The sequence below is a fragment of the Eleutherodactylus coqui genome, chromosome 5 (assembly GCF_035609145.1).
Source record: "Eleutherodactylus coqui strain aEleCoq1 chromosome 5, aEleCoq1.hap1, whole genome shotgun sequence".
NCBI lineage: Eukaryota > Metazoa > Chordata > Amphibia > Anura > Eleutherodactylidae > Eleutherodactylus > Eleutherodactylus coqui.
The window spans coordinates 158,338,125-158,353,562 of record NC_089841.1 but is presented as its reverse complement, the minus strand read 5'-3'; the positions used below and the strand labels follow the sequence as shown (position 1 = coordinate 158,353,562).

Here is a 15,438-nt window from a genome sequence, read left to right as displayed (position 1 = left end):
ATACAAGTCCTGAACATTGTATAGATGGCAGCAAACAGCGCCAAGCTTTCTGCAGTTGGACTATTAATTCATGAAAAATCTGCAAAAACATCCAAGTGTACATATTGTTGTAGAAACATATGTGATCACTTCTCAGGGGGGGGGGGCAGGACATGATTGTCCATGCTAGGCATAGCTAAACTGGCCAACCACAATTTGGGAGCTACAATAAATTGTGGTTGAGGGGTCTCAATCATGGAAGCAAACTGACCAACGATTCCGTAGATGCAAGACTCTTTCTCACAGTGCAGATCTGTTCTGTATTATTTTAGGCCCAAATCAGAAGGGCGTGCAAAAAAAAAAAGCTATGATGTATGAGTCCTTACTTACTGCATTGTGGCTTTAAAAATGGATGCAAAATACAAAATAAACGTCTACTGTGTGAGATAGAGCTCATTCGAAGGGGACTTCATGTAATAATGGACTGGATGTGGCCTATGACAATAATATATCCTCAACTGGCTGCTAGGGCCTAATGACCCAACTGATGCAAATGAACAGTGCCCCATAATGAACTATACTACATAGCTGCTTACATGGAACTCTCTGCAATATGTTATATTATTTCAAGCTAAACCTCTAATGTTGCGTTCCCACCAAAAACCTCTTGCAGCTGAAACCCTGCCCAGCCGCTGCAAGCAATGTCCACACAATCATGTCGGTAATACCAGCTGCATCGGGCGGCTACTGACAGTCATGAATGGGTAGAGTTTCAGCTGCAGACATTTTTTGCTCTGTGTGAGCGCAGCCTAATAAGGACCCTTTTACCCCAGCTAATTCTCTGCCCATTGTAACAAACACCCATTGACAAATAGCATGTTGATTGGTGACACAGGGCCTAGGGTCGCTGATAACGATCATTCGTCCCCATATAGATCGTATTCATTGTCAGTACATCGGGGGATATGCTTCCAACTAGGCATCATTTTTATGCCCGCATTTGCTCATTCGTTGGCTATTCAGAGGGGCCAATGGTCAGGCAATTGGATGTTCAGATGAATGTTTGTGCCTGATCATCAGCCTGCATATAAGGCAGAAGTGATCTGTGATTGAACTCTTCTTTAAGGAGAAATGTGGCCAAAATACCGGGAGGCATGTGATAGGCGCATAACCTAGTTTAACAGACAATGACTCTGTGTCTAAATATGCACTTTTTTTGGCGCGTTCTTTTGCTGTAAAAATGCGGTCAAGAGATAGAACTAACTTTAGTTCGCAAAGAAGAATCTTCCTAGAGACAGACGTTTGTACTTGAAGATACAATATCTAAAATATAGTTACAATGTATTCTGGAAACAATCTCTTAAAGTCACTTTTAGATCTTGCGCCTGAGGGCAGCAGCATATGTGTTACCCTATGATAATGTTGGCCTGCTTGCCAGCAATAAAGTTAACTCCTTTAGTGCTGAAGCCAGGTTCTGTGGGAGTTAATGGCCTCCTTTCTCCTCAGTCCTCCCATTATCCGCCTTCCCTGCTACTAATCTTCTTTCCAATGGGAAGTACAGGAAATTCCAGAGCAAAGGCTGGGGAGGGCAGTCACACATGCTGCAGCTTACACACACATACATATACATATGGTTGTGGTCAGTGGTGGGAGGGGATGGATGGGGTGTGTATACTTGGCGAGGTAACTCTTTGCTAGCGGCTGTTGCTGGTGGGTATGGATGCCATCATAATTCAGGAACTTTTGGCCGAGAGATTGCTGTCTCCCAGAACTCTGACACAGAGAACATACCCCATGAAGTTGAAGGTAACTTAAGGGGTACAACTAGCCGGGCAGTGGGTGACAGTAAATAAGAGCTGGGATCTTTAAATGGATGTTTATTATATTTGTCAAAATGTGCGTGTATGCTTTTATATGGAACAAAGTTAACTCTTCAAGTGCCGCACTTTAACCGCTGTCTACAATGGTGCCCTCTCAGTGTGAGTGTAGTTGGAGAACGTCTGGTTCCAGGGCTCTACCAGGACTGTTTAACTTTGCTAATAAATAACTAGACAGAGAAAGGGAGTAAGCTGCTGTATACAGGAAGAAGTGGAGGGGAGGGCGCGACAATGTGACATGGGGACTGTAAAATAACTGAAATGAGAGAGGCGCACAGAGAATGTGAAGGGGTTGAGCAGCTGGCAGATGAAGAGACAGAAGCCAGTATGAAGAAGGAAATGAATGGGATCACTTGAGTCCAGGAGTTTATACTGGGCCATGTCTTCTGGTAACACGTTAGATTCTTATAGAATTCATATAGGTGCCCCTTCTATAGAGAGAAGAGGATACTTTAAGAACTAAAGGAAAAGGAGAATATTTTATTTTACAAAACTATCATTCTTATACACAACTTGACTGTGAAATTATGATAAATCAGTAGTATTTGGACTATTACAAGTTTATAATAGCTTAGAAGCTATTATATACTGCAGTAGGTTGTATTGCAATAAAATGAGAAACTGTAATTTATTACAGAATGTATTTCAATGATGACATGAATGATATAAGAGTGATTAACAGGATGCCTGAGTAGGGAATAAAAGAAAATAAAAAAATAATGCCGTCTTTACATGGGTGAGTGCGATGAGTCCTAAAAACTCGGACCAATATCACACTAGTAAACCTGTGAGGTTTTTTATTTATTTTCCCCCTGCAAATGTGATGGAATTTGTGAGAACCACGCATTGCATTGCTGCAGATGCGATATTCACGTGCATGAAAATTGCATGTTGTTTTAATAGTATAAATGAAAAATGACATTGCACTCGCATGAACATGGTATTTACATGCAAGTGCAATGTAATTTTTTTTGTTTTACTTTCCATAGAACCTAAAGGGCGATTCCTGAACAGAATCTCCCAAAAATAGGCCATGCTGTAAAAAACCACCCCTGTAAAAGCACACAATTAAAATAATAGGTTCTTTTCACATGTAATTTATGTGCAGTTCACAACACACTGAAATGGAGTGTGAAAATCACCCGTGTAAATACACCTTAATAATTGCACGCTTGCTACATTTCTGCCACTCCGGTGGACCCTGAAAATCTTTGTTTACTTTTCTGCAGAGATGATAGTGGGCTTATGTGCCCACTAGACCACCTCGGCCCGTTACCAGCTTCAGCAGTATATCAGAGGCCAATGATTGGCTGCGGCGGTCAAGTGGTATATGGACACATCTGCACTGCAGCAAAGTAAACAACACTAGCAAGTTCCTGAGTTGAACAGACAGGGGACACTGAAGAAACGGGATTTATCAAGAATTTTTTAATTCTATCATATTCTTTGCTTTTAGATAATTTTTTCCAGTCTTGGAAACCCCCTACTGGACTCTATAGCTACAACTAATTAGTCTACCACTGCACATGACTTATTAGCTGGATTTCTAAACAGGGCTGAATGGAGAAACTGTAGATAGCACTATGGGATAGTGAATGTCTAGAACTAGAATAAAAGAGCTAGGGAGGCCTCGGGTTAATATAGCATTTAATATCCATGCCACACAGTTGGGTAAGTTGACATGCTGTCATTTCACATTTGTGGGACTTGCAGGCAATAATTGGTGTCATTTTATAATCTCTGAGAACAAGTTGTTAGATTGTCTCATCTCTCTACATAGTTCAAGAAGATAACGCTGCTTTGTTTGGCCAGTGACCAGAAGATGGTCTAAGAATGCTATCAATGTTTCAAGATACTTGTTTCTCTAACAGCAATAAACAGAGTTAATGCAGTTTAACCAGCTGTGTGAGATCTCATTTACACACTATTTGCAGATTTTCGAATTCCATCAATATTATTGGATTATAGACTTGGTGTATATTCGTTGGCTGGTGGTCGGTTATATACATCTTGGAGACTGGACAGGAGTTTTGTCCTTTAGAGTAGTCTATTACTTTTTGGGGGGTTAATCATTATGACTATTTCCTTCCTCAGGACCAAGAGAAGCAGTATGTTGGGTTTGCAACATTACCCAATCAAGTCCATCGGAAATCTGTGAAGAAAGGGTTTGACTTCACACTCATGGTAGCTGGTGAGACGATCTATCTTCCACTATTGTACAAAAGTAGTAGTGTGTCCACTAGTAAATGTCTATTTACACATAAAAATGACTTATATAATGTGTAACGTGTTCTTAAATAAGTCAAAATGAAAAACGTTTAGTACCGTGTTAGCCAGTAGAGCAAAATGAGATTGTTCTCAGTAAGAGAAACCAAGTAATCTTGTAGATAGGATACCTTTTAATGCCTAACAAAAAGAAAAATACGTGCTGTTATAGCAAGCTTTCGAACCTACTCAGGGTTCTTCCTCATTATGCCTGAGGAAGAATCCTAAGAAGATTATAAAGCTTGCTGTAGTGTCATCTATTTTTGTTAGGCATTAAAAGGTATCATATCTACAAGATTAGGTGGTTTCTCCTACTGAGAACAATCACACTTAGAGAAGTCAGCATTAGGATTCATATTGTTAAATATAGAGGTTCAGATTTTTCCTGTTGGAGGACCATGTTGTAAATGTCCATCCTTATAGATGTAATGTATGAATCAGTGTTATAGGCATTGTCATATGCTATTTACTAAATTATTAGATGTAAATACAGCCGGATAATTAAAAGAACAGTAAATATGCACAAAAAAAGAGAGAAAAAAATCCCCCTTCTCTTACTGTGTTCCTATTTTTTTTTCTCACATTACAATTAAAAGTGAGAAATATATAAAGAAATCCTCTGTCTCAGGACATCAGTCTTGTCATCCTGCCTTCTTCCCACTGCTTTGTAAGCCTGCAGAGTATAAATGAAGAGTTAATGATTTATCATTCGTCGCTCGGTTGTTGGCTGCATTTACACTGAACAATATCGTTCATTTCAGCTTGGTTGAATGATTTTTTGAACGGTAATCGTTTTGTGTAAAAGGGCCTGGACTCGTGTTTTCAGCAGGCTTTCTACAAGACTATTTATTTCAGGACCGTACAGAAAACCCTGCAGACTGATAAACAGTGGGGGTAAGATAATCTCCTGTTTACTGTACCATTCATTGCTATGTGTAGTGCTGCTTTAGGGAGAATGTAGACGAGCGGAAATTCTGCGGTGAGATTTCCCGCAGAATTTCCGCCCGTGCACGCTGCCATAGGATCGCATTAGATAATGCAATCCTATGCAGACAGCGAGCGATTTGACCACGTGAAAACTCGCGTGGTAAACAAATCGTGGCATGTCCTATTTCTGTGCGAGCCTCGGATCCTCTGCCGGCTCTGCTCTGCACTCTCGCAGCGGGATCCGACGCGGCCATCTGCATTTACCCTTAAGCTAGCCAAAGATAGTGACTTGCAAATGTATTGACCTCCCTTTGTGTTTTCCCTCATTTATTGCTTTAGAACCTGGAATGAGTGGATTTTAATTTAGATTTTATTTAATGGACCCGGCAAAGTAGTCTAGATTGCTACAGAGGAATGCAAAAACACTTGTCCAAAATAAATAAATATGCACCAACAACTTTTGAGTTTTTATGTATTTACCCCCTTTGCTATGAGGGTTCTAAATAAGATCCAGTTAACTTCAGAAGTAACATAATTAGTTGAATACGGTCCCCTGTGTGCAATCAAAGGGTCACACGATGTCTGTATAAATACACCTGCTCAGAAGGGCTACCAAGTCTGTATCACCACTAAGCAAGGAACATGAAGACCAAGGAGCTCTCCAAACAGGTCAGAGACAAAGCTGTGGAGAAATATAGATTAGGGTTGGGTTATACAAAAATATGTCAAACTTTGAACTTCCCCCATAGCTCCATTACATCCATTATAAGAAAATGGAAAGCATATGGCATAACTCCAAACCTGACAAGAGAAGGCCGCCCACCAAAGCTCACACCCTGGACAAACCTATATCAGTCAGTGTACATCGGAAGTGACAACGTAATGTTCATCACTCACATTACCGCTGCAGCCAATTGCTGGCCTCAGCGGTCATGTGTGCACGAATGGCACAGGACTGCAGAAGCCAGCGACTACCTGCAGTGGTCATGTGAGCAATGAATGTCATATCACTTCCTGTTCCAGCAGGGATCAGAGTGAAGGGGATCAGGTTGAACCGGAGGCAGTGGAAGAGTAAGTAAAGACTGTTATTTTTTATACCACTTCCTACTCTGGGTCAAGTTCCTTTTAAAGGGACAACATTGTTGATGACCTATCCTCAGAATAGCTCATAAGTAGTGTAGTCTCCAAAATCCCATTTAAAATATATAAAGAATCTAATATATTTCGAATGTTTGACAATAAACCATTGACCTATAAAATAAAAGACTACTTGTAGTTAATGATATGTCTGATCATTGGCTGAGGGTGACTGTTGTGTATAATGGGTCTCACAGTGAAATTTCATTACTGGCCTCTGACTATACACAATTATCAATGACCAATCTTAATTAGGAAACAACTAGATGATGCACAAAGAGATGTATTTGGTCATTAATGATTGCGTTAGTAGTATAGATACTATTATTCTTGCGTTCCACTTGAATGAAAACATTTTTGGAGAATCTAACATGTATTTGCATTATTTGTAAGTCGGTCAAACTGGAAGTGAGATCTGGGTGCCCAAAACTGGTTCAATAAACAAATATTCTTATTTCTTGTGTCTTCCAGGTGAATCTGGCCTAGGGAAATCTACCTTAGTAAACAGCCTTTTTCTGACAGATCTCTACAAAGACAGGAAGTTGCTTAATGCAGAAGGTTAAATGTTTTCCTTCCTCTTCTTTTCTTTAAAAACATGTTCCCTTATGTACTCCTGCTATTCTGTATTGCATTGATATTCCTTGTATCTACATACTCAAGTACTATTGTTTAAAGGCCCATTTATACGCAAAGACAATCTTTCAAACGATTGAAAGATTGACAGTTCTAGCGATCATCTTGCATAAAGTGTTAATGGCCACTAATGTCCATTAGCACTTTATCAGCTTTATTTGCGTGTAAAAGGGCCTTTGGGAGCTGTTTGCAGAGCACAGCATGTGGTCTGAGCTCTGCACACAGCTCTATTGTTCTTGCACGGGCTATTGGCAGAATGCAATGTAATCTCCAACACCCTTGCAGAACACAGCGTGCGGTCCCTTTTATCTTTCTCCGGCTGAACAGTGGATTTTAAGCTCACCCTAAAATCATTGTTCAGCTGAAGAGTGAACAATGGCAGCGTTGACACGCAACGATTATCACTCATATGCCATCGTTTAAACGAATTTTGAGCGATAGTCGTTGAGTGTAAATGTGCCTTAAGGGTCCTTTTACACGGGTCGACTGTCAGGGGAACAGAAGTATCCCATAATGGTCCCAGCGATAATCACTTCTGTGCTTTCACTGGAGCGATCACCACTTAGTGAATGGAGGCAGAGCATACCAGAGATCGCTTCTGCCCTCCTGCTTTCATTTACAGTACATAGGCAGTCAATCATAGATGAAAGACTGCCTGTTTGTACAGCCTGATTGTCACTTGATTTTTATACCTGCACAATCCAAATGATAAATTATATTTAACTAATATCGTTCATCATTCAGATTGTGCAGGCATTTACACTGAACGATGCTTTCAGATTTCCGCTATAAATCGTTCTGTGTAAGGCCTCATGTCCACAGGGAAAATCAGGCCCGCTACGGATTCTCCATGGAGAATCCGTAGCGGTTCCCTCCTGCCCCGCGGATATGAGGGCTGAAAATAAGAATAAACTTACCCGCAGCGGACCGTGCAGATCTTCTCTTCTTCGCGGCCGGATCTTCTTTCTTCGGCTGGCGGATGTGCTCGGCATGCTGGCGGCGTGCCGCACGCATGCGTCGGGCACATCCGCCGGGCCGAAGAAAGAAGATCCGGACGCAAAGAAGAGAAGACCTGCCCGGTCTGCTGTGGGTAAGTTATTCTTATTTTAGGTCTCCCGCGGATCCGGACGGCTTCCATAGGCTTCAACAGAAGCCTGTGGGAGCCGTCCCCGCGGGAGACCCGCACCTAAATGGAGCATGTCGCGTTTTTTTTCAGGCTTCATATTTTTTTTAATTCACTTTTATTGACCATCTGCGGGTATTTATCTACCCTCGGGTGGTCAATGCATCCCTATGGGGTGCGGATCCGCATGCGGGAGAAGAGTTAAAATCCGCTGCGGATTTTAATTCTTCTTTTCCCCGTGGACATGAGGCCTAAAAGGGCCCTAAGATATACACTTTTTTCTGGGGGTGCATGAGAGTGGGAATGGCGGATTACATTAAATTAGAGCAATGACCTTCTGTACAGTTTTTGCTGTCATGATATTGATGCAATTTAATACAATTTCTGCCGCAGTTTTGTTTTAGAAAAACATAGCAATATTATTATTATTTCTTGTATTGTGTTGTGGGAATGTGCTTAATATGTAGCTTGTATCACTTAATTTCAAGGGGTTGTTACTAAGTCTCTACAGTAAGGCCTTATTTCCACGGGCAGATCAGATTCCGCATGCCCTTACCCGTCCGGGGCTTCATGTTCTTCACTGTGGATGTGTGCAGAAGCGCCGGCTGGCATGCTGCCGCACATGCGCAGTGGAGTTTTTTTCTATTTTAAACTCCTGCTTTCCCACAGAATCCGCAGAATTCAATTGTTGATGGGGGGCCAATCGGACGGCTTCCGTTGACTTTAACGGAAGCTGTCCATGCGGGCTCCGCACTGAAATTGACTATGCAGCAGTTTTTTTTCTGGACCAAAAGTTCCACAAATCAAATCTGCATGCTTTATTTAATTTTTCAGATGCCCATGTATCCCTATGGGCGGCTTGATTTGCGGATCTTCGACGCGGGTGACCCACGCGGATTCCGCAATTCAGATCCGCCCATGGACATTGGGCCTAAAGCTATGAAGACTTTACATGGAGACTACCTGAAATCAGCAGAGTCTAGCTATAACTGGTGATTTTTATCGAGACCTTTACAGCTATAACAATCACATCTGATTGGTTTAAAGGCAATCAGTAACCTGTACACACATCTTTAAATAGACACTATGAGGCCGGTTTCAGACGAGCGTATAAAAAGAGTCTGTAATACAGATCCATATTACAGACATGTTTCAAAAGACTTTATCTGTATGTCATCAATTTTTAATCAGTATTTTTCTCCGTTTTTGTTTTATTCTCTATTGGGCAAACACTGATCCATACTTGCCCAAGAGAAAATAATACAAATACGGATGCAAATATGCAAAAAATAGGTCATGCTGCGTTTTTGAAAAACATCCGTAAAACATACGGTCATGTGGTTAGCCCAATTTATTGTTAGCTCCATATTACAGTCCCCTCAAGATGGACCTAATAAAGAGCAAAAATACACTCGTCTGAAAGCAGCCCGAGAAACATATTCGTGGGAATATTGCACGCGCCCTCTACTGGTGGACTACATGTAAGATATATATAGTTCACCATACACAATTCTCTCATAGTCATTACTGATCTGTTAAATGTCACTGTGTCTATCACAGTAAGTGTGGATGTGGACTGAAAAGACCTGATACCTTCCAACAGGGCTGGCCTTAGGTTGCATAGTGCCTATGCAGAACTGCATCTTCTATTGATGCCCCATCCCGTATGGCGTACCATATAGTGCCCAAATAACTTTGTCTTAAGGTACCCAAATAATATTGCCAGATTGTTTTATAAATAACAATGACCAAGTAATAATTTAGGGAATGAAGTTCAATATGTGCCACTGCCTCTTCACTGTGTGGGAGTGCAGCCTCCTGGTGCCCAGGTCATCAGGACCACTGAGACACTCATTAGTAGTGATACATGGTGTGGCTTGTGTGACTGCACAGGCCACACACCCCTAAGGCCAGACCTGTCTACCATTTCTTTCAAGAACACATGTTCTCAACTTCATTTCATCCATGCATGTTAAGTGATTATTTGATCTGCTGTGTTCAATCTAGAAAGGATTAACCAAACAGTGGAGATTGTGAAGCACACAGTGGACATTGAAGAGAAGGGCGTAAAGCTGAAGTTGACCATTGTGGATACTCCTGGCTTTGGAGATGCGGTGAACAACACAGAGTGGTAAGAGATCTGCCCTCTTGTACGGATGCCATTGCTGGTGACTATGTATAACAATCCTAATCTAACACGCTTTTCCCCGTGGAGCAGCTGGAAGGCCATCACTGACTACATAGACCAACAGTTTGAACAGTATTTTCGGGACGAGAGTGGACTGAACCGAAAAAACATCCAGGATAACCGAGTGCACTGCTGCTTGTACTTCATCTCACCTTTTGGACATGGGTATGGAAAGTTCTGTTTGTGATGCCGCCTGGAAATTTTCTCTTTCACTGGATAATGATAGGGTCTTATATGAAAACTAGCTCAAGTTAGAAGAGTGGAGTTGCTATGGCAACCTCTCAGATTCCAAGCGTTCCTAAGGATGATAGCCAGCGATTTAACACGTTTCCATGGTTAACATCACTGTTTCCCCCAACATATATAGCTGTACTGTATTTTTTTTCTGGGGGTGTAGATATCTGTCAAACACTAGAATATTCATCGTTAACAGCTCATTTCCATATGCGAATCTGCAGCTGTGCAAATCAGTTTTTTTCCCCAAAACATAGTAAGTTATAGCATAGTGTTAGAATACTCCATCATTTAGTGATCAGTGAAGGTTTGAGCTCTAAGGGTCTGTTAACACCAAACGATTTATCGTAGAATGAGTGATGTCAGAGTTCGCTCTGTTTATACCGGCAGATACATCGTCGGCTCTTTCAAACGAGAAATCATTCAGTCGTTCCCATTCACTGTATAAGTGAGAAGAACTGGACAATCGTTATTTAACCCTTTCCAATCCACTGTCTGACGTCTGAAGACATTATGATTTAAAGCTGTACAGCTCTGATGTTGGAAGACGTCCGTCGGGGGTCTCTTACTATATATTGCCAGCCTCTCTGCTGTCGGAGCCTATCCAACGTGTCACCTCATGCAGTACTGGCTTTAGCCAGCAGATAGCGTCGTTGTATGACGGCAGAAAAAGAGTAAGCCTCCTAGGAAAACCAGGATACAAATTGGATTGGAAAGGGTTAAACCGAACGATCAGTGAACGAGCCAATGATGATGTTTATGCTTGCATAACATGAACGGTTTATTGGTCATCATTGGAGCATTGGCTGCGTTTACACTGAACGATTAGCATTCATTTTCGCTCATTTGAATGATTTTTTTTTTTTAACAGTAATCGTTCTGTATAAAAGGGTCTTAAAACCCCTATTGATCCCTACAACAAAGGGACTGCAACGCTGGTAATGCACAATAGTTGTATTTGATTGCTTTGGTGGAAAAGAACCATTGAAGTGTTGTTAGGACTTTTGAATGTCATATATGTATGTATAGATGTTATAATGAGTTTGATCAGGTGATGTCAGGCATTTGTACAGCTTGATATCATCTGATTTTCACATTTTTCGACTAGAGTATATTTGTTTCCCCCTCAGAATCTGCCGTATATTAAATAATGCATATATTTATGTTCCCACAATAGAATCCATTAGAACTACACTGTAATGTTAGAGAGAAAGTGTGTGAGGCATCCCGGGGAACACGTGTGCGCCACGCTGAGTGCCTCTGCATTAGCTGATACCAATCCATTAGCTAACCTCGCTTTCTTTCCATTTGCTTCAGGCTGCGGCCAGTGGATGTGGCATTTATGAAAGCTCTGCATGAGAAGGTTAACATTGTTCCTCTGATCGCCAAAGCTGATTGCCTGGTACCTACTGAGATCAGGAAACTGAAAGACAGAGTGAGTTTTCCAAGGATTAGAATTGTTAATGACTATAGATGACATTCTGTAGTGGGATCTGGGTGCAACCACATAGGTTGTAGTAGAACAACAGAAATGATGTAGTTGCTATATTTTTAAAAAGGGGAAAAAACATACTGGGCTCATAACTGCTACTAGTAAGAACTTCTGTTAGTTCTTTTCCATACTTTTTCTGTTACTTTATGATGGCCAAACGAAAAAAAAAAAAAGGTTTGGTGCGGTGTTAGCCAATAGAGCAAAATGTGATAGTTTCTCTTGCTGAGAACAAAGATACGATACCTTTTTAATGGCAAACAAAAATACATGATGTTATTGCAAGCTTTCCAACCTCTAAGGGCATAATGATAGCCAGATTAGCGTAGCATGTTAAGTAGAACCCAGACCAGTCTATTAAAGGGGAAAATTGTATCATAATATATGCATTGTGGTTGACGATGCCTGTGTGAACAGAGAGAGCTTTAAAGACGATGTGCACTTTGGTGGGGCAGATGTATTTTTACTTACATGAATTTTGGGCCGACAATCATCTTTGCAATAGGGTTTAAGTAAAAATTGGCACCGTTTGCCTTCTGTATATGGACACTGCAGTCTAAGTGCCCTTTTACATGGAATGATCATCGTTCAGGTAATCTTTGTATTGTGTGAAACTGAATGATTGTTCAGCGTAAACACAGCCAACAATTAAACAAAGAATAATAATTTGTTCACTCGTCGTTCATCATTCATTTTATTCAGGCATAACAACCTGATGATTATTGGCCCCTGTAAACAGGCAGTTGCTCATCTATAAACGACTGCCTGTTTACTCTTATTGGAGACTGGCGTCTGGAAGAGATCTCCAGTCCGCACCATCTCCACTCAGTGAGCTGAGTTGTTGGGACGGCTGTTGGGTGCTTAAGGCCTCCTGCAGACGGGCGGAAATTCCGTGGCAGGATTCCATGCAGAATTTCCGCCCGTACATGCCTGCACGAAATCACGCGCAGAAAACAAACCGCGCGCGGCATGCTCTATGTGAGCCCCGCACAGAAACGTCACTCCCCGGCCGCTGGCTCCGCTCTGCGCATGCATCGGCTGCCCGGCAGCCGGCACATGAAAGAGCCGGAGCTGCGGGAGCGGGTGAGTTCCGCGCTGCTCTCTGCAGGTGCTCGGGTCGGGTCCCACTGCGAGAATTCTCGCAGCCGGATCCGACCCGGCCGTCTGCAGGCGGCCTTAATGTCTGAAAGTTGTCACTTGTCAAAGGACTGTTTGACGACGATGTCTGTATACAAACTGTGCAAAATTTTAAACCAAACACTATTGAAAAAGTTATTGTCAGCCCAAAATTTGTACATTTGAGTGAAACAGATCTGCCCCACAAAAGTGTTCATAGCCTTTAAAGAGGTTGTCTATGACCAGTTAGGCCGCTTACAAACGGCCGAGAAACTCGCGTGAAATTTGTGCATTGCGAGACGCACAAATCTCGTGCAAATTTGAACCCCATTCTTTTGAATGGAGTCATATATTGTGGTATGCTCTATCTCAGAACGCATTACCCATTGATTTCAATGAGGCCTTTAATGCATCGCATGGCTCTCGCGCAAGGGGATCGGAATTTCACGGAAGTGATGGGAGGCGTTTTTACCTAAAAATCACCTCGCATCCACTGATAAAACGTAGTTTGCCAAGCGCAATATCGACCGTGGGTAGGTAGCCTTTTGGTATGACCCCCTTACACCCCCAAAAGCCAGTGGGATAAATGGTCTGTAGTGCTGGGGCCCCTTTACTGCAGTATCCAGGGCAGCAAGATCCTTTCTTTAGGCTGGAACTACACAGCCACAGATACCGTGTTTCCGCAAAGTAAGACACTGTCTTATATTAATTTTTGCCCCAAAAGAGGCACGGTGTCTTATTTTCAGGGATATCTTATTTTACTTACCTAGCAGGCTCAGCCCAGGTCTCTCAGCCAGTTCATAGATCCTGCCTCCACAGCGTGATGGCTGTGATTGGTTCTTCGAGCGCTGCGGCTTAGCCAATAAATGCAGCACTCGAAGAACCAATCACAGCCATCGCTTCTTGGAGGCGAGATTTATGAATCCCATAACCAGGAAGTGATCCTGTGTGGGCGACTGAGGATTGTGGGAACCACGCCAGAGCACTGGAGAGCAGTGGGCAGGACCTGAACCAAGCCTGCTAGGTAATGTATTCCTATTTATTTTTTAAGTACTGTAACTAGGGCTTATTTTTGGAGTAGGGCTTTTATTTCAAGCCTTACTGAAAATCTTGAAAAATCGGACTAGGACTTATTTTCGGGGTGTATCTTATTTTCGGAGAAACGGGGTAGTTACATGTGAGTTGGGTTGACTGTGATGCTTCCTGAATGTTTTTCTGTAGGAAACAAGGTGATTAATACACTCCAGCATCATCGCTGGACCCTTCCACAAAACTGTCACATTGCTTTGTATTATGTTCTCATGTTGAGACGCGTTTCTGTGAACTACTTTTTATTAACCGTCATTCTCTCATTTTTTCAGGTGAGAGAAGAGATTGAAAAGTTTGGAATAAAAGTCTATCAGTTCCCTGAATGTGATTCAGATGAAGATGATGACTTCAAGCAGCAGGACAAGGAGCTGAAGGTGAGCACAACTAGATTGTTGGCTCTTTCCTCCCTGATAATGCACAGTGTTTTGAAATGGTCTATAATACAGTCCATATTATATTACACTGTCCTATGAAATGCTTTTATGTTTGTACTAGCTGATATACCCGGCTTTGCCCGAGTTAATTTGGTACTGGTGTTTATCTGGTGTTCACACGGAAAATCTTATGAAGTTGTGCTTACTTTAGAGATACCGGAAAAACATATGTTCACCATTTTGCATAATTCTCTGCGTTACCCAGGAAACACCACGTGGAGGTAACCATGTGACGTTTACTTTATATAAAATGACATCAGGAAGTGAGAGAATTAGATTACGTACATAAAATTTGGACACTAATTCTTTTGCGCATAGAATTGAATAATCAAGTTGAGACCCATTAACTTTTCCTATTTATGACATAATCAATGCTCGTGCCAAATTTCACGTTTCTATGACACCGGAAAGTGAAAAAATTACATTCCGCACGTAAAATTTGGACGCTAATTCTTTTGCATTAGAATTGAATAATCGAGTTGGGACACATTAACTTTTCCTATTTATGACATAATCAATGCCCGTGCCAAATTTCATGTTTCTATTACATTGGGAAGTGAGAGATTTAGATTATGTATGTAAAATTTGGATGCTAATTCTTTTGCGCTTAGAATTGAATAATTAAGTTAGGACCCATTAACTTCTCCTATTTATGACATAATCAATGCTCGTGCCAAATTTCCTGTTTCTATGACATCGGGAAGTGAGAAAATTAGATTCCGTACGTAAAATTTGGACGCTAATTCTTTTGCGCATAGAATTTAATAATGGAGTTGGGACCCATTAGCGTTTCCTATTTATGACATAATCAATGCTCCTGCCAAATTTCCCGTTTCTATGACACCGGAAAGTGAAAAAATTACATTCCGCACGTAAAATTTCGATGCCAATTCTTTTGCGCTAGAATTGAATAATCGAGTTGGGACCCATTAGCTTTTCCTCTTTAT

At 41.6% G+C, this 15,438-nt stretch overlaps 1 protein-coding gene across 7 annotated transcripts in view; it reads left to right on the top strand.

Moving 5' to 3' along the window:
* The window catches only part of SEPTIN5 (septin 5), a 71,888-nt gene that overhangs the window by 34,192 nt on the left and 22,258 nt on the right, over window positions 1-15,438 (top strand). For 3 of the 7 annotated variants that reach the window (XM_066603493.1, XM_066603495.1, XM_066603494.1), the window contains exons 3-8: window positions 3,951-4,047; window positions 6,657-6,743; window positions 9,949-10,072; window positions 10,157-10,294; window positions 11,681-11,798; window positions 14,330-14,431. In XM_066603493.1, coding sequence (XP_066459590.1) covers window positions 3,951-4,047; window positions 6,657-6,743; window positions 9,949-10,072; window positions 10,157-10,294; window positions 11,681-11,798; window positions 14,330-14,431 — 666 coding nt within the window. Of the gene's footprint in view, window positions 1-1,656; window positions 1,786-3,950; window positions 4,048-6,656; window positions 6,744-9,948; window positions 10,073-10,156; window positions 10,295-11,680; window positions 11,799-14,329; window positions 14,432-15,438 lie in introns of those variants that run through there. The other 4 variants (XM_066603492.1, XM_066603490.1, XM_066603491.1 and 1 more) reach the window with 2 other exon arrangements.